Source organism: Pezoporus flaviventris, unplaced genomic scaffold, assembly GCF_033815535.1.
Source record: "Pezoporus flaviventris isolate CSIRO_AGI_PZ_B2104156 unplaced genomic scaffold, CSIRO_AGI_Pfla_v1 ptg000030l, whole genome shotgun sequence".
Classification (NCBI taxonomy): domain Eukaryota; kingdom Metazoa; phylum Chordata; class Aves; order Psittaciformes; family Psittacidae; genus Pezoporus; species Pezoporus flaviventris.
The window spans coordinates 3,160,224-3,187,396 of NW_026892578.1; the positions used below are offsets into that span (position 1 = coordinate 3,160,224).

The window sequence follows — 27,173 nt, forward strand, 5'->3', positions numbered from 1 at the left end:
TTAATGAGATTTTAAGTGCAATTGCACTGTGGATAATAGGTATTATAGTGTGGATATTCAGAAAGCTGAGAAACTAAAAATAATACAGTGTCATGCAACCCTTTTCTTTGTTCATGATGAATTTTATTGTACTTTTACTAGCACTGTTTTCTTACTAGTGCAAATAAATCAAGGAACAGGTATCATACTGTGTGTGTAAATATCACTGGCTAGTCTTCAAATGCTTGAAATTGCTTTTTGTTGTTACACTGTTTAAATAAATCACTCTTTTGAAGTACTGAGCACACCTCTTTTGCGAACTTCACAAAATGTTTTTTCTTCCCTGTTTCAGCTGTCATTTTGATGTTGATATGTAAAGCAAAATGGCAAAAATCAACACCCAGCACTCCTACCCTGGTATGCACAGGCTGTCTGTCAGAACTACTGATGATGATGTTGCCAGGATTGAAAATGGCTGCCTCAGGTAATATATTCCTTTCATCAAAGTCAAGAGGACAGATTGCTGCTAGTTTGTGGTGTTGCACTAGCTCTGCATTGTGAGAGTGTTACATCATGGTATTGTTGACCCCGTGCACTTAACTGACTTACCAATGTATATCCAAAGTAGAGAAGATACAGCAATGGGAAGGTAGTCATGACTTCCAGTTCTGGAATCTGTATTACCTCGGGAATAAAGCCATTTTTACAGCACTGGAAATTACACCAACTCATTAAAGAGAAAACTCTTTCTCAAGTCCCCATGCCGATAGCAGGGTTTGTGATTCCCCAGAGAGACTCTGTGGGCTTTGGAGAAAAAAGGATTCTCCCAGTGCCATGCAGTGAAAAGTTTGTTTTTTGTTTTTTGTTTTTTTTTTAAAGGTAGCCTCTACGATTTGCCTAATTCCTGTGACAGGGAACATCTATGGTGTATAAAGGATAACAACATTTTCTGACTGGATTTTCAGAGTCTCTTTGTATGGTGGAACTGTAACAGTTCTTTTACATTCGTCTTTCTCTATTTTGATAGTTTTAATGTGGCTGTTTAAAATGTGCCACTGAGCTTGCACTTAGATTTTATATAGTACCAGTCATTTGTCTAGTCTAAGCAAACCTTGTTGGGCCTGCAGGAAAGTGTACAGCACCTGTACAGACTGGAAAACTGGAAAAAGTGTTCTGCTTTTGGCTTGTTGCGGTCAACCACCTCTGCTATGTGGGCCTTGTCAGACTCTCTTGCTGTTCAAATGTGTACCCAGACTAGAGCACTCAGAATCTTACTGGACAGATAGATTGCCTGGGTTCCTGTGTTATTATAATTTTGGATTGCATGCCCCTAGCATATAATATATGTGGGATCCTTGTCCTGTTTGGACATAGAATGATAGAACAGGTAGGGTTGGAAAGCACCTTAAAACCTAGGGACATCTCATACTAGATCATGTCGCCCAAGTCTCTGTCCAGCCTGGCCTTGAACACTGCCAGGAATAGAGCATTTACCGTTTTTTTGGGCAGTCTGTTTCAGTGCCTCACCACCTTCACAGGGAAGAACTTCTTCCTTATATCTAACCTGAAATTCCCCTGTGTAAGTTCAAAGGTCCTTGTTTAAGGTCCTTCTTTTCCTTTTTGCTTTGCTTGCATGATAGCTTCTGTCATGTAGGTGTACCTACACCAGTGAAAATGCTTTTATCTTGCACAGTATGGCTTGCTTGAACTGGTTATACCACCCCATGATCTCCTTAGGGAGATTTGTAAGAGTTGTGTCCCTTTGTGTCCCTTTGTCTCTGTTTACAGTCGTATCTCAGGAACAGGAAAAAGCATATCAAAATATTAATACAACCTCTTTGTATCCTTTTTTAAATCTCTTTTTTTGTAGAGGATATAAGTGATTGGCAGCTCACAGAATGGTATTACTGTCAGGAATCTGAGAGTGTGGTAATAAAGGTTTAAATGTAGAATTAAATCACTGCAGTCATCTGCAGTTTCAGAGGCAATGATTTACTTATGACAGAGGGACTGAAATATGAATCACACTTTATCATCATGATGATGGTCTTGAAGAGTCATTTATTTAAAAGAAAATTTGCTGTTAGCAGTATTAATTACAGTTCATAGATGAGTAAAAAGCTACAATCTTACTCTGCAAGAGATATATTTAAGGTTTTTGTATTGCTGAAGTAGTTTCTAATAGGTGTATACAATACCTTTTTAATACCACTCAAAGAATTTTGATACACATCTTTTTAATTCAGATTTGTTTTAGAATATGTCTGTATTGAAAGATAGATCAAAGTCAGAATTTTAGTTAGTTTTTGACTTGTAGCAAGATACAACTATAGACATTGGGAAAAAAACCCAAACCCCAGGTTTTCTAGAGTAGCAGCATTTCTCCTTTACCTTTATCTTCCTTCAGCTTCTGTTGGCTATAGTTCAACAAAGCAATTAATGAGAACTAAGTAGTACACTTAAAGTCGCTGGATGTTAAATTTGTGCTTAATGCTAAGGATATGCTTAAGTGCATTTCTTCTGTGGAATGAAGTATTATCAAGGAAAAGCATTCACTGCAATAGTTAACAGAAAACTACTAGTGTTGTTTAAACTCTCATTCTCAATTATGCTGAAGTAGGTGATTCATGAGCCCATATTCTTACAGTGTAGTGTGCTATAAAGTTAGTCCATTTTGTTAAAACAAGACCCAACATAACAAAAGATACCTCATGAGTCTTCATTTTTAAAATCCAGCCTCTGTATAACAACACCTCAGATAGGACAGGCAGCACATTAGCTTGTAGACACAGGTTGTCTATCTAAAAATCAGAAGTAGGATTCAGCTGTACCTTGTAGATATCTGTATTTCAGTGTGAATGAATTGAATATGAGCAGGCGTCTTAAGTTCCTACTGTCATCAGTGAAGATGTAGTCAGTACTAACAGTGGCACCTGGAGAACTGTTCAGCTTACCCTAAAGCTCAATAGCTCTTCAGGCCTGTTTGGCTCTGTTGATTATGAGAAGTACTTAGTTGCCTAAAATAGGCATCTAAAACTGTTTGATGTATGATAGAGGACCTGAAGCATTTTGCTAGGGCTAGTGGATTTGATGTGAGACCAGTGTGCTCTGGAGGGGTCAGATAAAGTATTTTGAGGTATTCCAAATCATACTAGACTCCTATACTGAGGCAACCGAATCAAGCTCTAAGATGGCAATTGACTGTAATAGGAACTTAGATGCTGAGTTTATACTAGACACCCTAATTCAGGTCACTGCCATCTGGAGTCAGATCCTGCACTTCTGGCTCATAGTTGTTAATCAAAAGGGCTTCAGCATTTCCTGTTTAACTGATCAGAACTTCAAAGCAATTACTTCTAAAAGAAAATTCTGGATTATTTGCATGCACTTTAGGTGAAAATGGTCTTCTAGTGTTTCTAGAGGTAAAACAAGGCAAGGCAAGGGATGGGTACAGAGTAGATGCTGGTGTAAATACCTTTCCCAGAGCTTACCTCTAGATGCCATGAAAGCTAGGAATAAATTGGGCTTTAGAAAGCTGAAGAGGCATAGAGTAGGAACCTCAGTGTCAGGGAGTTTTCTCTAAGACACAGTGGTGTTGCTACCCCCAGGGAAATAAAATATTTTTCAGCATAAGTGGAGGAAGCACAGTCATCTGCTGATGTTTCTGCTGTGTAACCTGTTCTCTATTTCATGGCATACTGTATTTTCTCTTCTCTTGTTGATTTCAGACTGTGTGACAACCTTGGGTAGTAATGTCAATGGTTACTGTTTGGCAAACATGATAATGGAATCCAGAGGGGAATGCATCTGTCTTTGTGAAAATAAAGTAAGCGCTGTGCCACATGCACTGAGGGTGTTACATCAAAAGCCCCGTCTGTAACTGTACCTCTGCATCAATATAAAGCCAACTGACAAATAAAGCCTCTTGTATTAACTGAACAGGGTTCAGGAAAGTCTGAGTATGTGAGTTTTATAATAGGGAGTTATAATAATGGAAGGAAGAGTTCATTTTAGATTTACATTTGATTTGCATTTGTGTGAATTAAAGTGGAATGTGTTTGTAATTGCTGTGTAATATTGAACAGGAGCTTTCATAAGAGTTGCCTGTAGGAGTCCTGTGTGTATTTTTTTCTGATCCTGTTGCAAATATACAGAAGCTGTAATTGCAAAAATGAAATACAGGCATTTTAGCACTGTTTCCACAAAATGATTTTGGTTTTATGAAGTGGTATACGCATGTTATTCATATAATTTTTTTTTATGAGATAAACCTGAATTTGATTACAAATGGTTATATTTAGTTATAACATAGTTGTAGAAATTCTTGGTGCACATATAGAATAATCAGAAGATTCTTTTTAAAAACAGTCAAGCAACCAAAATAAAAATATAGACTACAGAATTCCTACAGAATATAAGTTTTTCAGTGAGTGTGAGTGACCAGAGAGTGATTTAAATAATTTGAAATTTTTAGTTGATTTTGTAGGAGTCTAGATCAGATTGGAAGATGTTCATATCAGGTCACATATGCATGCAGTTTTCTTTCACCTAGATGAAAACATTTCTTCAACTTACTTCTGGCTCTGGACACCAAAGGCCATGCCCTGGATGGAAAACATTAGGTTTTAGATGGTGGCATTAAGTGCTTTGTAGCTCCTGCTAGCAAGAGGACAGAGAGTTGGTAAAACTTTCAATGTTACAGACACACTGAGTATGATAAGCCTGTGTAGGTACAGTGGAGCACAGCTTTCCACACTGCTGAGGAGTACAGAGTTGATGATCATGCACACAAAGCTCTTAACAGATGATGTACTTGCAAGTATGACTGTGCTGATAAGTGGAGCTAGTAGAACAGTATTACTTTTGGTACCTGATCCAACTTGTTTAGAACTCACGCAGCTATCTCTGCATGATTCTGCATTGCCTTCCTGCACATTTACTCAAAATGAGCTGAACTTTTAATTCTTAGCCTTTTATTTATTGTCAGCAGGTGCCCAATCACAGTCAGTAAGAAGGGAGACTGGCACTCCTTTCTTTTACAAAAGTTTACAAAAACAAATAAGGATATTTAACAGTGCATTTTGGACAGCAATTTTCAACTGCTGCTTGGAGGGTAACCAGCACAGTTATATCAAAATAGAACATCACATGGTGTACATTTTATTTCAGTATGCTTATACAGGCTAATGAAATTGAAATATATCTCCCTCTGAGGCTTTAGATTGGACTGATTTCCTGGGCCTGACCTCTGTGTAGAGTTTTCTTAGACTGATAAAGAATGCATTCTGATAATCTTTTTTTGTATTTTAGTTTCTACTTGAATAAAATACTAGAGTACTTTAATGCATGTTTATTTTGTTTTCAGTATTATTGTTCACTTGTTTATTTTCTGACCCTTATAATTAACAACTTATGTTTAGGGTAAATTATAACAATTTAATGTACAGTTGCTAAAAGTAGTTGAATTACTGCATTTGAGCTACTCCTCATTATTGGAGTCAGTAATTGAGCACAGACTTTGAATCCATTCAAATATGAAATAAAAAATTCTGACTTAAGTATCCACAAAAGCATATCTGTTTCTGCAAAATACTTTCTTTTTTTTTCACATCTGAATTGTGACACTCAAAATTATTTTCAAAGAACTGAACTATCTTCTTTTAAAAATATATTTTCAGGACTCAAAAGTAGTAATAATTGGTAAGTAAGCACAGAAGTAGCAATATTAGAATTTACTGCTGTCTAAGATCACACAAAATGTGTATTTTTCTGTAAAAAGGAATAGAAGGGCTTAAAACCAGCCATAGCATGCAGTCTAAAAGAATGACAGGTTCAGTGTCCCTGCTTCAGCACGGCTGTAGGCAGATGCTTCAGGAAAAAGGGAAAAAACAAGTGGGCAAACTGCAAGTATCTGCAACATACTTCCCGCTAATACTGTCCCAGCATCCAGCTCAGGAGATTTCTTGAGCTGAATGCAGACTCTGTGTATCTGGTAATCCATAATGGATTTCTGTTCCATTAGTCTGTTCATTCTCCCCTAGAAGCCATGATAACTTTGATGTTCACAATATTCTCAGCACCCACAAAATAAACTAGGTTATAAAATTGTCAATACTAAGCAGTATCTATTGGTGTTTTCTTATTAGAATAGAAGAAGAAAACAGTTGACAAGTTGAGAATTCCAAGACTCCAATGATATACCTCCTGTAGCATGGTTGTTTGTGTAGAAATAATAAAGTTTTAATTCTCTGTTTGTCAGTTTCTCAGCTATGAGTACACACAAAACTCAGCTGCTAATTATCCTTTTGTGGGCATTCAAAATGTTGTTGCCAGTTCTTAGGAAGATACTGCAAAGTATCATTATAGTCAGTGTTTTCCTGGCAATACAGATTAACAGACTCATGTGAGAGTTGTTTGCATTACAAAGGCGGAAAAAGTGATCCTTAATGGATGTGAAGAAGTTTCATAAAAGGGAATACTGAAGAATTAAAAAGGCAGAGAAAACCCCAGAAGTCTTATACAAAGATTCAGGGTGATCCCTGGTAATGTCCAGGTTCCAATGAAGTCAATTTCAAAACTCCGTTATGGAAAGATGAGGCTAAAATCTAATGTCATTTTCACAAATGTTAATTATTTTGGTGCTAATAAGTAGTCTTACAATGATGGGTACTCACGGGGGTTGGCATGACACTGCACGTGGCATGACACTGCAAGTAGCTTAACTTTACAATCACTGTGCAGTTGCATGCAACTGGGCTGTTTACAGTATTTTTCATATGTGGCAAATAGCCTCATGTCATTGCTGCTCTGAGGTTCTGCCTGTTTTGCTATGCCGTAAGTGAGGTGTCTGTTAATGAAGTGAGCAGCATTAGGCCTGCAGCTGTGCAGCTGGCTGGTAAGAACAGCAGTGGCGGTGCTCAGGACTAACTACTGTAAAATCACCATGTTGCCTTACAGTCCAAGTTGGAGTGAAAGCAAAAGGACATGTGCATTTGCTTTGAGTCACAAATAGGAACTGCACTGGTACAAATTCCAGACTGTTAATCCCCAAAAATGTCTAGGAGAACAACACTGAAAAAAGCAGTGGGCAGTCACTTTAAAGCCCCCCGGGGATAAACTCCATGATCTTGCTGGAATGGATGGCAGAGCCTTCACTGACTTCATTTCATTTTGGATGGCTCCAGGGAAGTAGGAATATAGGCTTAGCTCTATATTTGTCAAATGTATGCCATATTACTAGGAAGAGGACAATTTGTTGCATTGCTTCCTGATGTAGAGGTGGAAAGAATCAGGTGGGGGGAAGTCTGCTGTATTATTATGCTGAAATTATTAAAAAAAATAATAACTTGCTTTTGCAGAACCCATTCACTGTGTGAGGATGTGTCTTCAGAACTGCAGAGAGTCATTCCTGTGGGGGGAAGACATGCATCTGAATCCCAGACGAGCTCATTTGCAGGCAGGGGAGCAATGGCAAGGTAACATGCTAGTATAATTTCCAGCATTAAATTTAGCTTGTTGAAAGAGATTGATCACAATTTGGAGGCAAAGTAAGAAGAACCATCACTTTCCAAAGAAAATAGATGCAGTCCATCTGAAGAAAGACTTTAAGAAGTAACAGAGGCTGCTTTTGACCTTGATTCTGAACCCATTGCTTACTCATTCCTAATAAAAACCTTAGGATCCTTGAGATACTGAATGAGCTCACACAGGTTAGTCTGAATACAAAGAAGTAAAGCATTTTTTACATGATAAGATCTAAAATATACTGAATGCTGAGGAAATGCATGATGTGAGGCCGATCTGTATGGTTTCCTTTTGAACTTGGGCAGAAAACATTTTCAGGATATGTAATGTGTATTTGTGGCCAGAGAAAAAGATGTGTGAAGATACGATAAATTAATTACGTTATATCATCTAATTCTGTCAGTCCAGGATTCCCCTATTATCACATAATGTCAGAAGCTTGTCAGAAGTCAACTGCCCCACCCCAACTACTTTGTTTGTCCCCACTTGGAAATAATATTCTGTTGCTTCTGCTTCTCACTGATGTGAGAAGTTTTCCTGATACACTGGAAAAGATGATGTATGAAATTGCTGGAAGTGACTGGTTTCATGCAGTTAATGCCTCAAGTTTAATTTTGTGGCAGGTGGAGAAGTGGAGAAAAATCATCCTGGGCTACTCTTTGTGGGGACATCTTAAGGCATGTGATGATCTTGTCTGGTTCAGTCAATGTTGTATGTCTGTTCCATGCAGGCTATCACGATTTGTTGTATCTGTGAGGTCATGGGCTACAAGACATACGCACCATGAAGACCAAAGACCTGATTCTTTCTTAGAACGTATCCGAGGGCCAGAGCTCATAGAGGTGTCCACTCGGCAAAGTAACATCCGCTCCTTTCTGGGCATCCGTGAGCAGCCTGGGGGAGTAAACAGGTAAGAAGATGGTTTATACTTTAAACAAAGACGTCCAAGGTTATGGTATTTTCTTGGTAATTAGAATGGAAGTTTTATTTTAAGAAGAGGATAAGGAGCTTAGCACAGGAGCTAACAGAGTATCTAATGCTGCCCAGGAATCTTCACATAACTCAAGTATTATGGCTTTCAGCACACTTTCTCTTTCCCCCTCAAATATACTGTGGCAAGAATGGGTTCTCAGAACTGGAATTTTATGATACGCTATCTGTGCAACTTGATGCTGCTAAACTCCTCTCTTCTAAGGATGAATGCATTCCTATTTGAAGAATCTAATTGAAGAATGCTAATTGTGGCTTTTTAGGACATTAATATTATGCACATTATCTTCAAGTGTTAGGAAACTCCAAACCAGCAGTTGTGCAAAATGAGCCATTGCTTTGTTACACCTACTCATGAGTTCAGCTGTTAACATTAAAGAAGGCTTCTGATGCAGAAATGAGAAAATCTTCTGGCTGCCGACTTAATATAATGGCACATACTCATTAGTATGTGCTAATTAGCACACACTCATTAGCACATTGGCACTTACCTAGTCTTTGAAATGGAAGGCAGGTTCAGTCTTAACCTTAAAATTTCTCCAATAAAGCAACAGAGGCTTGGAAGAGAAAACTTTGTGTTTAACATCTTTTGATTTGATGAATTCTCATTACTTTATATGTGTTTTAAATTTAACTTCAGCTGAAAGAGGAGAATGAAGTCCCAAGACAAGAGCTGACTTTCTGTTTGGTATTGTGCTTTAAAGCATAGACTCCCATATTTTTTTGCATAGCTGAAGATTGGTAGACAAGCAAGTAGTAAGTTTATTTGTTTCAAAATCTCAGCTAGTAATTCAGATTAAAGCAAGAACCTTTGAAGGGCTGAGCGTGATACACGTTACCTTCATCTGTTGTGGCCCTGCAGAGCTTACTGTCTTCACTTATCTACCCATTAGAAAATCAGCCCAAAGGCACATTTTATTGCATTAGCCAGATTGTCTGATTTTTTCAGCTGTCTGGATCAGTAGCAACTGCAGATTCAAAGTAGTTAGAAATGACAGCATTGATCATGGACCAACAAACCTCTGCATGAGGCTCTTAGGAGGAATGAATTTCAGAGTATTCTGTGTTTGACACTGTTGCCAAGTGACAGTAACTCTGCAGCAGTGGTAGGTATGCTTGTTACTTATCCACAAGCCTTGACAGTGCATCTGTGGAGACGACTTGAAACGATTGAAAGGATTGAAGAAAGCTTAAAATAATGGCTAAATGAGTACAGGGCTAAAAATTGTGAGAATGCATGTTGCTGTGCACTTGTATGCCTGAGAACAAGCTTTGGACATCAGATGTGGTCACAAATGTGTATGCCAAGCACATGGTAAAAAGAAACTAGTGCCTTGAAATACTTACGCAAGGGGGCTTATTGTGGCAGTCAAAGTTGACCTTTCTAATCTCATCAGTGCAGATGTGAGAAGCTAGTAAGTCAGTCCCTCATGTCAATAAACACGTGTATGAAATACCAATAGTCTTTACACTCTTTAATGTGTTTTATTTAACTTGCTGCAGCCGCTGGCCCTTGGCCAGGTTTAATGTCAACTATAGCAACAACACTAACGAAGAGTAAGTATTGATAACTTTCAAACACCTTTAGACTACTAGCTCCTTCTCTTTTTCCCTTTCCAACCTAGTAACATTTGTAGTATAAACTCCTTATCTCTTCCTAAGTCTTTCCTAAGAATATAGTTTGATTATGAAGAAAGATCTAGTTTTCTTTGAATGAAAAGCATCCTTTGTGTCCCCTGTGAACTTCTTTTTGTCTGAAGTTACGCTTACCTCTCAAGGAGTGAATTCGATTAAGCATTTAGTCTCTACCTCCTCTAGTTCAGCTGGCTGATTTTGCTGCATTGCCAATTGGTTTATTAATTATTCAGTTTTTAAATGAGATGTGTGTATTAATTTTCTAATAGTGGCTTTTCTCTTTTAACATACTAGTTCTTCTTGCAAATCAAGTGCCCCAAAAATTTCAGGTTGTCAAATGAGAAGCGGATACTGATCAGGGTACCAAGAAAACACTCAGTGTGTACAGTCTAAATGAAAACTAACTGTCTTTTTAAAATGTATGTTTCAGTTCAACAGATGTTGTTAGTATAGATGTAAAGAGATTGACAGATAACATAATCAGGTTTGCATTGCAATGGAAGTTCTGACAGAAGCTAGCTATCCTTTGGAGTTTATTTTATATATTTGACAAGATATTTCACAGTGTTACACCAAAGAGAAATCTCTGAATGAAGAACTATGATTTAACATCACTCAACACCAATGTTTGTTGCATGTCTTAGACCACAGCTGTCTGAGGACATATCTGCTTTGTAGCATCCAGCAGCAGATCTGTTGTCAGTCATGATGATAGATTTTTTTTCCTTTTATTGATTTCCAGATGAAAACAAAAATAATCATGATAGTTTCTGATTATGTCAGAAAAACTTAAAGGGAACTCTTGGTTTTCTCTACAAATAGTTCCATCACAGGCTAGTTCAAACTGTACATTGAAATGATGCTGCAAAGCCAAAATGTGCGTATACCTGAACAAGAGGTCTTCTTGCTCTTGAAGCAACTTTTTGGTTTGGTTTGCATAACTTCTATTAAGAAAATCTGTGCAGTGATCAGTGACAGAATTTTCAGAATTTTATTTAGACTGGTATGAAAAAGTGCGAGAAGCCTGGAGCTGAGCCTGCTAGTCAGGGCCCAAAGGGCCGATTGGGATGGAAATACTACTTTTTTACTCTTTTTCTGACAATGACTGGTGTACCTTGGGCAAAACTTTCATCCTTCCAGTGCTTCATTATTTGTAAATGCAGACAAAACCTGTCTGTCTACCTGCTGGACAGTCTGAAGTATTTGACAGATGGGAAATGCAAATGTTTGATTCATTCAAAGACTGTGACAGTGTTTTCATAGGGGCTGACAAAGACATGTTTTCTAAGTCTGAAGTTGCATGCTCCTTTTAATGTGCTGGGAACACAGAATGGATGCCACTGTACTGCTGTTAAAGAGAACAGTCACAAAACAAGCACTTTATTAGTTACTGGATTCCAGTTTTCTCAAGAGCACTGATTAAAAAAAAAAGGTGCAGGTTTTTTTTGAAGCTTTTCATTATGTTAAAGACTTAAGAACTGCCTGCAGTTGGGGAACTGCAGAACGTAGTCTTTGATTATGTCCATCCTGTTCCTCTGAGTGACTTCCACCTATAAGTAGGTGGGAGTATGGTAAATATGGAGTTACCACAATAAAGAGATGGGTAGTGGGCCACAGAAATGGAAGAAACTCACTTATGAATGATACCTGTAGTTGACAGATGAGTTTGTAGATCTCAGAGAAAAAAAAAATGTTGGCATTAGATGCTGTGTGAGAAAGTGTTTTTTTCTCTTTTCAAAAACAAAACAGAGGAGGAAGTTGGAATTGTCAAAATATTCCCTCCAGAGTTCACCACCACTAAGACTTCTGGATTAATTCTCTATCTCAACCTACATTTCCCTGCATGTCAACATCCACAGATTTACAGTGGCCCTACCCTTTGAAAATTATGTTTACTTACATTTCTTCCTTTCTAGTAGGAATGCCAGACTTTGGAAGTATTGAGGAGCTATGTTAATGCTAGCAACAGCAACTGTGACTTGGCCTTCAGATCAGGCACCATGCATAGTAATGTGCAGTGAAATCCTGATATGTTTTTTAAATAAGAGTTAGTTTAGGGGACAGATTTGAAAAAGAAGTCAAAGTTCAGGGGTTTCAGTGGCAGAGAAATAAATACTTGAGTTGCAGTTCTCATTCCCATGTAGAAATCGGGCTTAGTAAGTGAAAACTGTTTCTTTGAGTTGAGGTGCATGTATAAATAGAAGATCAGTCAATCCAAAGGTTCTTTTCTCCTCTGCCTATGCTCCATGTTAGTTTAAAAGACATGTGAGAGGAAATTCAGCTTCATTTAATTGCCATTAAGCTTCAGACAGTCTCTGGGGGGTTTTGGATCTGCAAAGAATGCTGACAGTTTGGTCAGCCGTTTCAAGTTCTTCTATATCTTTTTAAATGCTTGAGTTCTAACAAATGAAATAAATTAGAAACATATAAGTAAAATCAGCCTGGTACACTGGTATCTGAAGAGATCAAGAAAGCACAGGTAACTAATGCACCGAATCAGCCAGCTGGTTACCTGATGTGATGGTGTCAGTTTGAGAGGTCTCAGCCAGTAAACCATTTTTACCAGTTGGATCCCTGTCCTACTCTCTCTGGAGTCTAGTCTAGTTTCCTGTACCTCAGCATCCACCCTCTCCCTTAGCTGCTAGAATATCAGTAATATTGCTAAGCCTTACATTATGTTGTACAGCAAAAAGGAAGAAAAGAAGGAGGTTAAAGAGGAGAAAAAAGAGGAAAAGAAAGAGGAGAAAAAAGAGGAAAAGAAAGAGGAAAAGAAAGATGACAAAAAAGATGATAAAAAAAAAGAAGAGTAAGTATAAAGAATGAATGTGTGTTTGTAATATACCTCCTACACCACAAAGCACAGTATGGCGTTTCATCACAACACTTCCACCACAATACTTGTTCTGTAGGCTGCAAAATGTTAGCCTGTCAAATTGTTAATGTTTTTCCCTTTGGAAAGGTGCAGCTGCCAAACAAACTTGTTGCATCTCAAAGACCTGTGTTTAGGCATGTCATCAACAGCTTCCTAGGCCAGTAAAAAGAATTCATCTACTTCTACTCACTTTGATTTGCTGTTGAAGATCACTTTTTACTATGAGGGCATTTAAAGTTAGCAGCCTGCTTTGCAGATCTGCACAGACTTCTAATTCTTCCAGAATGTCCATAATAATTCAGACAAGATGAACCAAAATCTGGTTTGGACAAAGAGGAAAAGCCTTGCCTGTAGAGAATTATAGATTTACTAGTAAGTTTACTTATTACACCAACTAGCATATTTAATTACTTAATTTGTGCAGTTCATTACTGGTGATCACTAAAGTTTGCTTCTGCTGATTAGGAGATGCTGTATTTTTGCAACTGCCCTGTTTTCAGTGATCAAACAAGATTATTTGAATGCTTTAGACAGAAATGGATCCTGCTTCTGTTTTGTTCCCCCAAAGTTCACGCAAACATAGTACAATTTAGTTCTTACCAGTTATTAAAAATATCAGTGATAACATAAAAATATGCATTTGAATGGACTTCACAGTTAAGGAGTGGGTTAAGGTACTATACTGCAAGTTTATGTGTATGTATATGGTGGCATGTGCTGTGTAGGCATGGGAACATGCAGTTGCCAATCGCTCTGAGATAAAATCTGCTTGGTGTCAAGATCTTGACTTTCTTAATCAAAGTTTCATTTGCTTAGCCTTTGCTCTAAGGATTCTCTTTCGGGTCCAGTTACCATATAGCGAGAGCCTGAGCTTTGCAGTAGCCAAAAGGGTTTTAAAACATTTTGGCAAAGAAAAGAAACATTTGATGTCTAGAAGGTACTGTACTTTGTCACATGAAGACCGTATTTCATGGTCACCAGTTTTGAGGTGGTGATCAGTTTTCTAGAGAAAATGGCTTGAAACCTGTTGTGAAGATGACAAAGTAAATACTTTTTAGATTAAAGCTGCTTCCTTTGCTAGCATTATCATCTGGACATTCAGCAAGGTTAATGCCAGAAATATACACAAATATGAAATAAATTATCGTTGCGTTTTAATATATTTACATTTTTGGGGATTAAGAAAAGTCACACAAATACATATGAAGCATTGCCCAGTCACATGTGTCCCACACTAGTATAGAGTTCACAGATCATGTTACTGTTGGAATAACTTCTGCAGGTGCGGACCTCACAATCCACTAATACCTATTTCCTTTGATTACATACAAGATGCCTAATTGCTGTCTCTTCCATATCAACTTTTCTTGTGCTGGGGAAGGCCACTTCTGAGCATACTCTGCATGTGCCATTAGCCATGCTGTTCTTTAAATCTTTACATTCCAGGCCTGTATGCTTCATTTAGCGTCTCTTGATTGTTGTGAGGCTTAGGGAGCCACGACTGTGAATATGTGAATTTTTCTTTTACGTAATAACACGTCTTAGTTCTGGTCACACACTTTATGCGTGTATGCACACATGGAGTCTTACTTGTATAAACATGTATTTCAATACATAGGTGTTTTACTTAAGTGTGTGCTCATGCAGTCATTTCCAGAACAGAATTTGCCAAAACCATAAAAATTAATCTGCAAAGGAAGGCTCTTTTCCTAGCGATGGGCCATAGCCTTCTAGCTGGAATAGTAATAAGAAACATTTAACATTTTACTCGTTTTGGTGGGGGTCATATGCAGAAAAACTCTGGTTTCCAGCTGTGGCAGCATGAATATCTCTGGTTTTCTTTCCACTCATACTTACTTTTTCCAAAGTTGGGTCAAGCAAATAAATGGAGCATGTCAGATGGGATGAAGCTAATATTTAGAATCTCATCTGAAGCTGCCTGCATGGACACCTGCTCTTTTTTTTCTGGCAGCTGTGAGTTCATTGTGAGATGAGCAGCCTCCAGAAGAGGGAGGTCCAGCAGGGTCACTTCATCACATATCCAGTGTAAACCTGCATGTTTTACTTTCCAGGAAGAAAAAAGAAATCTTTGTGGTAGATCCTTCAAGCAATATTTACTACAACTGGCTGACCATAATTGCAGCACCTGTCTTCTATAACTGGTGTATGCTAGTGTGCAGGTATGGATTCAATTTAATAATAATTTTAGGTTTCAAATGTAGTGTCTCATTATGTTTCCTATGTAAATCATCCTCTTATCTTCCTGCGGTATTTTTTGGGTGCCTTACCTAGAAGAGTTACAGTCCATATATCCTTAGAGATATATGCTATATATGCCACTAAGAATATAGATGGCCGGTGTTTATCTTTTTCTCACGATCAGTGTGTTGTAACTTGCAATGACCATCCTCGTGAGCTCTGGCTGTGGCCTCTGTGTGCCACCTGCTGGCTAGATGCAGAGATGAGCTTTGGTCACTGTACGCTCAGCGGCCACTGCTAAGGGTACGTCTTCTAGTCACCCAGTAGAGAACAGAAGAGATGTCTGGGCAGTGTTGGGTCATCTTAAAAACACGAGGCATCTATTGATGCTCGAGGGGCAGGAAGATTTTACTCGAATATTTATTTTCCATTGTAAAATGTAGAAAACAGTTTGAGTCAAAGTAATGGAGTCCTGTGGAAATGCTTAACTTAGGCTGTGTCAGATGACTGGGAGAGATGAAGGTGTCTTGCCACTCAGAAACAAATCTTGTATTTGGGTATTATCTTAATGGAGATATGTATCCCATGAAATTTGATGCATGTTTTATTGTAATCTGAAATGAAATCTGACGCATGCTTAATAGTGCGCCCTCAGCAAGTTTGCGGATGACACCAAGCTGTGTGGTTCGGTTGATATGCTGGAGGGAAGGAATGCCATCCAGAGGGACCTTGACATGCTTGTGAGGTGGGCTGATGGCAACCTCATGAAGTTAAACCATGCCAAGTGCAAGGTCCCCACCTGGATCAGAGCAATCCCAGGCACAGCTACAGGGTGGGCAGGGAAGAGATTCAGAGCAGCCCTGTGGAGGAGGACTTGGGGGTGATGCTTGATGAGAAAATGAACATGAGCCGGCTTCAGTGTGCACTTGCAGCCCAGAAAGCCAACCGTATCCTGGGCTGCATCAAAAGGGGTGTGACCAGCAGGTCGAAGGAGGTGATCCTGCCCCTTTGCTCTTGTGAGACCTCACCTGGAGTATTGTGTGCAGTTCTGGTGTCCTCAACATAAATAGGACATGGAACTGTTGGAACAAGTCCTGAGAAGGGCCACGAGGATGATCAGGGAACTGGAGCACCTCCCGTATGAAAACAGGCTGAGAAAGCTGGGGCTGTTCAGGCTGGAGAAGAGAAGGCTGCGTGGAGACCTCATAGCAGCCTTCCAGTATCTGAAGGGGGCCTATAGGGATGCTGGAGAGGGACTCTTCATTAGGGACTGTAGTGGTAGAACAAGGGCTAACGGGTTAAAACTTAAACAGGGGAAGTTTAGATTGGCTATAAGGAGGAAATTCTTTCCTGTTAGGGTGGTGAGGCACTGGAATGGGTTGCCCAGGGAGGTTGTGAATGCTCCATCCCTGGCAATGTTCAAGACCAGGTTGGACAAGGCCTTGGGTGATATGGTTTAGCGTGAGGTGTCCCTGCCCATGGCAGGGGGGTTGGAACTAGATGATCTTAAGGTCATTTCCAACCCTAACCATTCTATGATTCTATGTGTTCAAGTTTTGTTCCTGGCCTGAACACCTTTGAATTCTAAAAGATCCTAGTGTCTGTATAGACACAGCTTTAGTGTGCCGGTGTCTGGGCATGGAGATATGCTGCCTGTAATTTTTCAGTGCCAGTAATGTGCAATAACGCATTGCAAGTGCTTTGCTTATGCAGTTGGTGTAATTTTTGTGTGCGTGTGTGTCTTTGCTCCTTTAGAGCCTGCTTTGATGAGCTACAAGAGGACCACATTAAATTATGGCTGTTTTTGGATTATGGCTCTGATATCATTTATATTTTCGACATGTTTGTGAGATTCAGAACAGGTGAGTTCTTCTGGGGTTTTACAGTGTTTTCAGATACAACATGGATATAAAGGCTGGAAACAGAAATTCCTTGTAGGATCTGACCAGTGTAATATCCTGTCTACAGCAGAGCTCAGCAGCGGGGGCTTTGGGAAGATGAAATGTCTCTCCAGCTTGGATTGTTTTAAGGCTGGACATCCCAACACCTGCACTTCACTTCTTTCTAAATTCAGTTCTGTCAGTGCTTGATAGGCATGCCAAACGCTGACTAAACAGCCACTGTAACAGGCTGCCTGGGGGAAGGGAGCATAAGGCACTTTCCATATCACAGTCATTCTCTGTGTGATATATTGCTTGTGTTTATTAGATGGAGCAAGAAACCAATTGCACCCCGCAAGTGCTGCTTTCCTAGCCAAGCTGTGCAGCATCCTGCTCAGAAGTGATTATTGAGTCAGTCAAGCACAAGACCTGACACCCGTCTCAGCCTCTGGTCTGCAGTCTTCTGCCTGCAACCAGCAGTGCTGCTCTTCTGCCACCAGCTGTATTTCCTGCAGCCTCTATGAGGTCCTGGCTGGGGCTCCCACTGCCTGGTGGTGTTACAGGGTTAACCCAGGAAGGTGGTGTTATGGGATTAACCCCAGCACCTGTGTTTAGGTCTTGCCTTCCTCAAGAAAGAGTGAACCTAAAGGATCTGTGAGGACTGTGCCATGTCACGTGTGAAGGGGTTCCAGCTTCCTGTTCCTGTTTCTGTAGACCAGACAGGCTGAGAAGATTTTATATTAGAGCCCAGCTGGTACAGATTCTAGCCTTAAAGGGATATCTGTTTTAAACTAGATAAGGTCATAACATAGGCCTAAGCAATGCCATACAGTGATCCGTATCATTAAATTGCTACAATAGCCCTTGAGGTACTTTGGTGCTTGCAGTTCCATGTGTGACAGGTAGTGCTCCCTCAGGGCAGTGTCTGGACATAGCTGGAAGGACAGCAGAGGTTGGGTGTTGTTCATGGTGTTATTGTTGGAGGAGGCTGTGAGAGCTTCCATGTGAATAGAAGCTGTCATGGTAGCTGGTCTCAGGGCCAGAAAACGTTTCCTGGCTTGTTCTACTTTCTGGTATGGACTCAAGCCCCCAAAAGTCCCTTGGAGAGGTCCAGAACCACACTGATCTTTACAAAATGAGAGTTCTTTAAACCTTCCATTTTTACATTTTGTTTTTTCATTCTTTTTTTTTTTTTTAATCACGTTGACCGCTTGACATTAATTATGGTTTGTGACAAGTTGTAAACATAAGACAGAGGCTAAAAATGCTGTCACGCTGGGAAGTGCACAACTCATGGCAAGCCAAATTCTGAAACTTAGCAAGTACCTCCTTGTTCAATAGGAAAGTCTATTTCAGACAGCAGCCTAAATCAAAGGACTGCTGTATTTGTGGCAGGATGGAGGGGTTTCATCTTCTTTCTGTAGTTGAAATGTCAGCTCTGCCAACTAGATTTCTCTTCTGCTGTTACCTTTGTTATTGCAATGGGGAAAAAAAAGCAGAAATTGGGCATATCCAGGCAATGTAAATCACACATTTCCACAGTCTGTCCTGACAATGGTTGACTATTAAAATGTGGTTAGAAAGTCAGTTTTGCAGGCCTGGATTGGAACTGCAGAATTGCCACAGAGATCTCCTGAATGCATCAGTGTAGGTGTTTGCTGCAGTTTCAGGCACTCAGTTAAGGAAGTCACTTCTTTTGGGTGCTGAAATCTTTGTCGACTCTCTTAACAACCCCATCTGGCTCTGTGCCTGCTGCCTTTTCCTGTAAGTCTGCAGGGTCTATCTGCCCTGGGGACAGAGGTCATGGAAGCCCTTTGGAAAGAGTGTGACTCCCTGCTGTCTAAAGGCAGAGATTGGCTTTGAACTGCGATCTAGGTAACCCTGCAACTACTGTGATCCGCACAGCTTCTCTGTGGTGCAGTCCTGCCTAGCTGCAGGGCCAGTTTTGCTGCATTTCACCTATTTGGTGACTGTGAACTATGCAGCAGAAAAGATTCGTGCCTCCGCAGCTGATCAAGTTTAGCATACTCCGCATTTTGATGCTTTCAAAAGGTTTTAATATAGGAGTTCAGTTTTGTGAGGGGACAAAAAAGAGCTGAGGGCTTTTATTTCCCTTCATGAGGGAGGTGTTTTCAAATTTAATTGTGAGCCAAAATTCATCTGCCTGGTCAACTTTTCTGTTTAGTTGCATAATTCTGTTAATAAGGGCATATTTGAGCAGCTTTTCCAGCAGCTTTCTGGGAGGTAATACATTCATGCCATAGGAACTACTTCCATTTGTCGTCACCATTAGTTTGCAGACAGCGAAAGACAGATGCACACATATATGAGGCAACTGTAGAGGTAGGCAAACATTCCAGAAACACAGTTGTGTTGTGTAGGCCACAAAGACATGCAGCTTGGTTTTCCTCTGCTTAGTAACATTGGACATAAGAGGAAAAGCATGGCTCAGGGAGGAGGAAACTGGGTTTCTTTATCTCAAGGGTATCTATATTGCTTGGAAAAAAATTTCCAACAATCCATTATGCCTACTTCTTCTTGTTATGTATTTAAAAATATTCCACTCTGATTTTACACACAATTGCTTAGCACTTGCTTAATTTTAGTTATGACTCATGCCAATGATTCACAAAAAAAATGACACATTTGAATCTCCCCTTTCTTTTTGCAAGCATACCTTAAAGAAAAAGATAACAGCTGTCCCAGAACAGAGTGGGAACCTGCAGGGAGCATGGTAATCACAGAGTCATTGCTCTTTATCATTATATATCAGCTTTGAAACTTCACTGAAATATCTGCATTTGCAATGAAATATTTTTCATTAAATGAATTCACAGTGTATCAGTGTCTGTGTGCAGATCAGTACAAGTGTTAATCTTCTCAGGTATCTGCAATGTAAGTCAGTCAGTACTGTTGATGGCATTTTTATTCTAACAAGTAAAATATGTACTTTTATTCTTTGAAGGCTTCCTTGAACAAGGCTTGCTAGTTCAGGATGAAAAGAAATTGCGAGATCACTATACCAAAACTTTGCAGTTCAAACTGGATGTGCTGTCTGTTGTGCCAACAGACGTGGCATATCTGAAGTTTGGTTTGAACTACCCTGAGCTGCGATTTAACCGCTTGCTGAGGATTTCTCGGCTGTTTGAGTTTTTTGACCGTACTGAAACCAGGACGAATTATCCCAATATGTTCCGTATTGGAAACCTTGTCTTATACATTCTTATCATCATCCACTGGAATGCGTGTATATACTTTGCAATTTCAAAGCTCATCGGATTTGGAACTGACTCTTGGGTCTACCCTAACGTGTCCATCCCAGAGTACGGGCGCCTGTCTAGAAAGTACATTTACAGTCTGTACTGGTCAACACTCACTCTGACAACCATCGGAGAAACACCTCCCCCGGTGAAAGATGAAGAGTATCTCTTTGTGGTCATTGACTTCCTGGTGGGTGTCCTGATCTTTGCTACCATTGTCGGTAACGTGGGCTCCATGATTTCCAACATGAATGCCTCCAGGGCAGAGTTCCAGGCCAAAGTGGATTCCATTAAGCAGTACATGCATTTCCGAAAAGTGACGAAGGATTTGGAAGCCAGAGTTATTAAGTGGTTCGATTACCTCTGGACCAACAAGAAAACAGTGGATGAGAAGGAAGTTCTCAAAAATCTGCCTGACAAGTTGAAGGCTGAAATCGCCATCAATGTCCATTTGGATACACTGAAGAAAGTGCGTATATTCCAGGATTGTGAAGCTGGACTTCTCATTGAGCTGGTGCTGAAACTGAAACCTACAGTCTTCAGTCCTGGGGACTACATTTGCAAAAAGGGAGATATTGGGAGAGAAATGTACATTATTAAAGAGGGAAAATTGGCTGTGGTGGCAGATGACGGCATAACCCAGTTTGTAGTCCTAAGTGATGGCAGCTACTTCGGTGAAATCAGCATCCTAAACATCAAAGGTAGCAAATCTGGCAACAGGAGGACAGCCAACATAAGGAGTATTGGTTATTCTGATTTGTTCTGCTTGTCTAAAGATGATTTAATGGAAGCCCTCACAGAATATCCAGAAGCCAAAAAGGCTCTGGAAGAGAAAGGGCGACAAATTCTGATGAAAGACAATTTAATAGATGAAGAAGCAGCAAAAGCAGGAGCTGACCCAAAAGACTTGGAAGAAAAAGTAGAAAAACTTGAAACAGCTCTGGATACACTGCAGACCAGGTTTGCGAGGCTCTTAGCAGAATACACCTCATCTCAGCAAAAGGTGAAGCAGAGACTGGCCAGAGTAGAAACCCGAGTGAAAAAATACGGTAGTGGCACCTTATCAGTTGGAGAAGCAGAGGGTGAAAAACCTGAAGAGGAGAAAAAGCAGTAATGGAGTATTTGTACTTCCTCATTTATTCAGTGGAGAAGGTTGAAGCCTGTGAAAGCCATAAATGTATGTAAATATGTGTGTGCATACACAGACCTGATTATTTTTATATGAACTCAAGAGAATGGGTTTTAGCATTTTTAACTAAAGCAGTATTTTCTTGTAAATAGAACACTGCCATTTTCTTAGGGGGACATTTGGTCTGGCATTTGGGTGCTTTTTTGTACTGGGAGTGGGTTTCTTACAAGTCATGCTCAGAATGTTTATTGTGTGTGGTGTGTGCAGGTCTTGACGCGTTGTCTCTTCCCATCTCTGTCGTGTTAAGCAGGCGTTGTACTTAAAGCAAGAAGGGATTGGGTTTTGTTACAGACTTCAAAAATATTTAAAGGGTACATAAATAGCTGTACCTTGCTACCTTAATAGCTGATCAAATACATGGATGCTCACCTGGGCTTCTCAAAATCTTTGTCCTTTCACAACAAAGCATCTGCAGAAATGGTTGGGCTACAGCTAAGCAGCAGCATGTACTTGGCCTGTGCACATGTATGAAACTCCTGTGCACACAGATGCTTTAGTCTGATTATTTCTAATGATCTGGACTCTGCACAAAGGGCCACGCTGACAGAGTATGCAGTGCTCATTCATGTCCTTTCTGGCATGGTCTGTGCTTTTCAGCACAGCCCTGTCTCCACTGGTAGAATCCTTACATGGAAGGGAGTCCCCAAAAGCTCACTAGTGAGAGGCATCTGAAACAATACGGCTTCACTAAACCTGGGCGGAGAACAGAGGGCCCAGTTGTGTGCAGCTCCTGTATGGAGGGTCTTGAGTGAATTCTGTCTCAGCAAGTGGTTGGTCCCAGAGGGAGGCTGCTGAGAACCTGCATGGGCTGGCAGGACAGACTGTCCCTGCCTCCCACCAGCTTTCTCCCCCAGGGGGGTTTCTGTGAACAGGGAGAACAAACCCTGTGTTCCAAAGTCATTCTTGCCTCTAGGCCTATGTGTTCTTCCTCTTTATTTTATTTAAGGATGCCTATTCCAGCTCCCTTCACTACTTACTGCCAGCTTTACTCTGAACTGCCGTGCTTCTGTTAGGGAGAACCAAGGCCACATTTGCTGACAGGAGGCTGGTTGTGCTGGTTGCTTTTCTGCTCACTGCAGAGCAGCCAGCAGTCTGGATCTGAGATGAATACACAGGTCCAGTCCACTCAGCCTGCTGTGACATGCAGGGCAGAACAGTACTGAGGTTTCTTGCTCTATCACATTGCAACCTCGGGATTTACCTCTTACGCACCCCTCTTAGCCTCTCCTACCTTGCTGCTTCCAGTTTCTTTCAAGGCTTCTCTCCCTCCCACCGAGAGGATTTCTCTCAATACTCTCCCCCTGGGAAGATACTGGCTGTCATTTTTCTGTGCAGTATTTTTCTGCCGTGTAGCTTTCTCTGTGTTACTTTTATCCTGTGGTACCTCACTGACCTGAAACGTATGGAGTAGCAGAGGCTGTTCAGCATCTATGCCATGGGGGCTGGATCCTCCAGCACCATTAGGTATTACTTAATTCTTCCCTGTGAGGCTGGTGAGACACTGGCACAGGTTGCCCAGAGAAGCTGTGGCTGCCCCATCCCTGGCAGTGTTCAAGGCCAGGTCGGATGGGGCTTGGAGCAACCTGGTCTAGTGAAAGGTGTCTCTGCCCATGGCAGGGCATTGGAACTGGATGAGCTTTGAGGTCCCTTCCAACCCAAACCATTCTATGGTTCTATGATTACCATGGGCAGTGTTCTGCCTTTTAGTTGTCATCAGCCTTGGTTTAGGAGCCCTAACAGCAAACGGGAATAGGTGGTCTGTTAGAAAACTAGTAAGAAACCCACAGAGAAGAGGGTGGATTATGCAGGTGATATCCTGCTGTATTCCAGGCTCTCTTGCCCAACAGCCGTTTGGAAAGCCATGTTACATTTTGTGCAGATGCTCATTAGGCTGAACAATGAAATAAACAGAGACCATTGCTCTGGTGAGTACAGATGCTCAAAGTAGGCACTTGTCTCTGGGCAAGCAGCTGTCCCCCTCCTGTTGATACTTTTGGGCCTGGTGAGAGACAAATCTGACAGTGACTAAGGAACAGGGCTTTGCCAGGACACTGCCAAAGGAACCACCAGGTAGTAGATGTCCACACACAGGCCATGTCTAAACTCTTATCATCAGCCTAGAAGCCAGCTAGACTTAGGGATCTACTGTAGGCTGGGCTTAACCTCTGTTACCAAAGTTTCCACTGACTGCAACAAGTGCTTTGGAAAGTAGCTGAGACCTACCTCTGGCCAGTGGAGTTCGGAAGTCCTTCAGCTGAATCTCGTCCTTATTTTCACCATGGCGGCGTGGTTCTGAGTTACTGGCCGGGCTTAAACCACGACATAGGGGCTTGAGACAATTAGGGGACGTAAGAGAGGTGCTTTTGGCAGGGGTCTGAGCGCCTTCCTCACCCCACACTGAGGAAGGCAGGGTTGAAAGTGGGGCTGGGTTGGTACTGTAAGCACAGATAGTCACAGGCTGCTGAACTTGCAGCTTTCCCCTTGTAACAGGCAGGTACCACATGCACCTGTAGCTGATGTTCACTGTCGTGTTACTCAAATGCCATGTCTGGTAGGGTTTCATACTGTCATGGTCTACATCAGTCATTGTTCTCTGTAAATATCTAAATACCTACCCAACATCCTACAGCTGTTCCAGCCTGCTAGGAATATACAGATAGAACTGTTTAAAGTATTACTTATACCAAATTTTTACCTGTTAAGACCCCCCGCAAACACAAGAATGCTTTGTCATCTGATGGATCAGAACAGCTTAATCTATCCATTAAATATGTGTTTGCTCTTCCCTTTTCTGTACTTGTTTGGTTTTCACATGCCAGAAAAAGAGCTATTTTGATGTTATTGGCTTCAGTCATTTGGAAACGTACAGCTTCTGGCATGATGAAATTGCATCCTTTGACATCTATCATCTCTGTAAGATGCTTTTTCCGCTTCTTTAATGTGGCAGCATGTACATTAAAATATTCTGAGTAACATTCAAGCAACTCTGTGGTTTCTCTTACCCATATCCCTCTAGATTTTAGCATTTCATGACAGACTTTCATCGTGCCACTATCACATTGCCCAGAAAGCTTTAGCTGAACAGAGATCTGAAGTGACAGAAAACCAAGTGGGAATGGTGCTGGTCTCCCCTCAGCATGGGGCAGCTGGCACAACACGGCTTTGGTCCCATGCCCGGTTTTGACACCATCACTGTGTTTGCAGATACAACGCAGACACAAGAGCCTTGACCCCCCACCCCGCTTCCACAGTGGCGCCAAGCCTTGTGGGTGGCAGAGCCACCTGGCTCCTGCCTTCCCTTTCCCCATGCAGGGTGACACAGCAGGGATGGCACCTTGTCCAGCAGAAATAAATGTGTTGGCAGCACTCTGCTACTTGCACACACACACGTGTCACCTACCAGAAAACAGAGAATGGTTTGGGTTGGAAGGACCTTAAAGCTCATCTGGTTCCAACCCCCTGCCACGGGCAGGGACACATTCCACTAGACCAGGGCCTTGGGCAGTACCTGGCATGGGCTTGCCTGGTCTTTCAACCCACCATAAGAGAAAGCCAGGAAGGAGACAGCTCTTAGAAAGCATTTGAACACATGCCCTGAATTTGCAGACAGGGGTTTCACAGGCACAGCATCCACTTCACACAGGTACGGGAGCCAGCCTGTGCCAAAAGGGTGGCCATGGGGTGGGAGTCTTGGTCCAGACTGCCTGTGCTGAGTGAAACACCTGATGGGGAAGGCCAGAGGTGCTTGAACATCTGCTGCAGGTGCAAAAGGAGGGCAAAGCTGGTGAAGCAGCACCACTGTGTTCCAGGTGCTGCTTGGAGCAAGCATTTCCAGGGAAGAAGTTCTTAATTGCATGGCTGCCCCATCCCTGGCAGTGTTCAAAGCCAGGTTGGATGGGGCTTTGAGCAACCTGGTCTAGTGGAAGGTGTCCCTGTCCATGGCAGCGGGGTTAGAACCAGATGATCTTTAAGGTCCCTTCCAACCCAAAGCATTCTAGGATGCTATAAGGGCCTTGAGGTATAAGCCCTGCTCCCTAACAGCAAACGATTCAAGCTGTGCTGCTCTGCAGAGTGCTCTCCATAGCACCCCATCCTTTTTCCCTTGTTCCCTACTATTATTTTACTTTAACAGATTTTACGGTAGAAAGCTCAGCTCTGGAAAATTCAATGAGCTGGACAACAGAAATGGTGGTGACAGCAAAACATCACATGCCTTTGTACAGACTCCCATACATAGAGGCAAGGGTTGGGGTTAGCTTAACTCTGCAGCTCATTCTGCAGAAAGAGCCCAGGATTTATTTATTTTCCCTTAAGGCATCTGCTTTACAGTTTTATTCCTGCCAAATGTTTACAACCAGACAGGGCTCTGCTTTACATTAAGGAACAAACTGGTCATTTTCCTTTCCCTCATGAAAGCATTAGTGCTTTCTGCTTTAGTGCTTTCTCCAAGACTGTCTGTAGGTTGTTGCTTTGAAAGACACGTTCCTGTATCACTGCTGACAGCAAGGATGAGAGAGTTGCACAGGCCAAACCTAATCCAGGTTGTCCAACAGGATAATACAATCAGGCTGACTAAGGAAGAGCTGTTCTTCATCCTGAAGACTGCGGGATGACAGCGTTTTACTTGGCTTCAAAGTCCTGCAGCGCTTCCAGTGGCGTTTCCATCCTGGAACACACAGGAAGAATTAAACTGTTGTTTACACAGTTTCAGAAAAACCCTTTACCTATCCCTGAGAACAAAATGAATTATGCAGTAAATGGAGCTGGCAAGTCAACAGGCAGCTGAAGCACAAGATTCCAGCTGTGGCACCTTTCTTGGGGGAAGCCACCAATCTGGGAACATCCCTCTCCCTGCAGACCCAGACACAGCCCAGAGCTCAAGAAGGATGCTCCTTTACAGGGAGGATGGGAAGCCTGGCTCCCTTCCGCTCGGCCTTGGGCAGACGGGGAAGGACACACATGCAAGACCTGAGAAGCAACCTCTGGGGCTAAAAATGGTCAGGCGTTTTGTTTCTGAAATTCAGATTTTGCAGCCGTTTGCAGCTCACAAGTGAACGCCCCTCACAGCTTCACTCTGGAGGACACAGTTCTGCTGCTCTGTGTTTGCAGCCCAACCCCACTGCGCACCGGGCAGGGTGAGAAACGAAGGGAAGACCCACATTATTTAAGCAAAAGCGGTTTCTGCAGCCTCAGGAGCAGTACACGGGGTGGCCTCAGCTCCAAGGATGAGCACAAACATCAGCTTTAGTCCAGAAGCAGCAGCAGCTCTCACAAAGAGATCATCTTTACCAGCTCTACCGTTACTGCTTGGCTTCTGCTGGGAGAGCAAAGGGTACAGTGCCAGCGGCCACAGCTCCCATGCCATCCCTTGCCATGCTCTCCCAAGAGGCAAAGGACAACATGGTCCAGCTCTGACAGGGACCTGTCTTACCTGTAAGCTGGGGGTAGGTTACTAAAACCAGAAGTGCAGAAAGGAATCTACTAATGGTTACGGTTCTATTTTTCTTTCCTTAACATTTACAGTGGCAGGTATCAACCTTTCTGTAACAGGGCAACTGAAGAGCAGTAACATGGAAAACCAGGAAAGGACTACTGCATTACAGACCGATGGACACCTTGAGTAATAGCTCATGATTTATCAGCTT

General features: G+C 41.6%; 1 protein-coding gene across 2 annotated transcripts; it reads left to right on the forward strand.

The window, feature by feature from the left end:
• Window positions 1-310: 310 nt before the first annotated feature.
• On the forward strand, window positions 311-21,829 carry CNGA3 (cyclic nucleotide gated channel subunit alpha 3). Of its 2 annotated transcripts, XM_061459728.1 has the most exons (7): window positions 311-463; window positions 7,338-7,454; window positions 8,234-8,413; window positions 12,815-12,934; window positions 15,073-15,180; window positions 16,955-17,061; window positions 20,045-21,829. In XM_061459728.1, exons 1-7 carry the CDS (start codon window positions 363-365, stop codon window positions 21,451-21,453), a joined length of 2,142 nt encoding a protein of 713 aa, XP_061315712.1. In that variant the 5' UTR covers window positions 311-362; the 3' UTR covers window positions 21,454-21,829. The 2 variants fall into 2 exon arrangements, with proteins under 2 accessions (XP_061315712.1, XP_061315713.1); XM_061459729.1 differs by lacking the exon at window positions 12,815-12,934.
• Window positions 21,830-27,173: the final 5,344 nt, after the last annotated feature.

Bases quoted from the DNA above. Each gene is read 5' to 3' on its own strand.
- CNGA3 (XM_061459728.1), top strand. From the start codon at position 363: ATGGCAAAAATCAACACCCAGCACTCCTACCCTGGTATGCACAGGCTG. The intron at 8,414-12,814 runs GTAAGAAGATGG...TATGTTGTACAG, and splicing joins CAGCCTGGGGGAGTAAACAG to CAAAAAGGAAGAAAAGAAGG. The intron at 12,935-15,072 runs GTAAGTATAAAG...TTTACTTTCCAG, and splicing joins GATGATAAAAAAAAAGAAGA to GAAGAAAAAAGAAATCTTTG.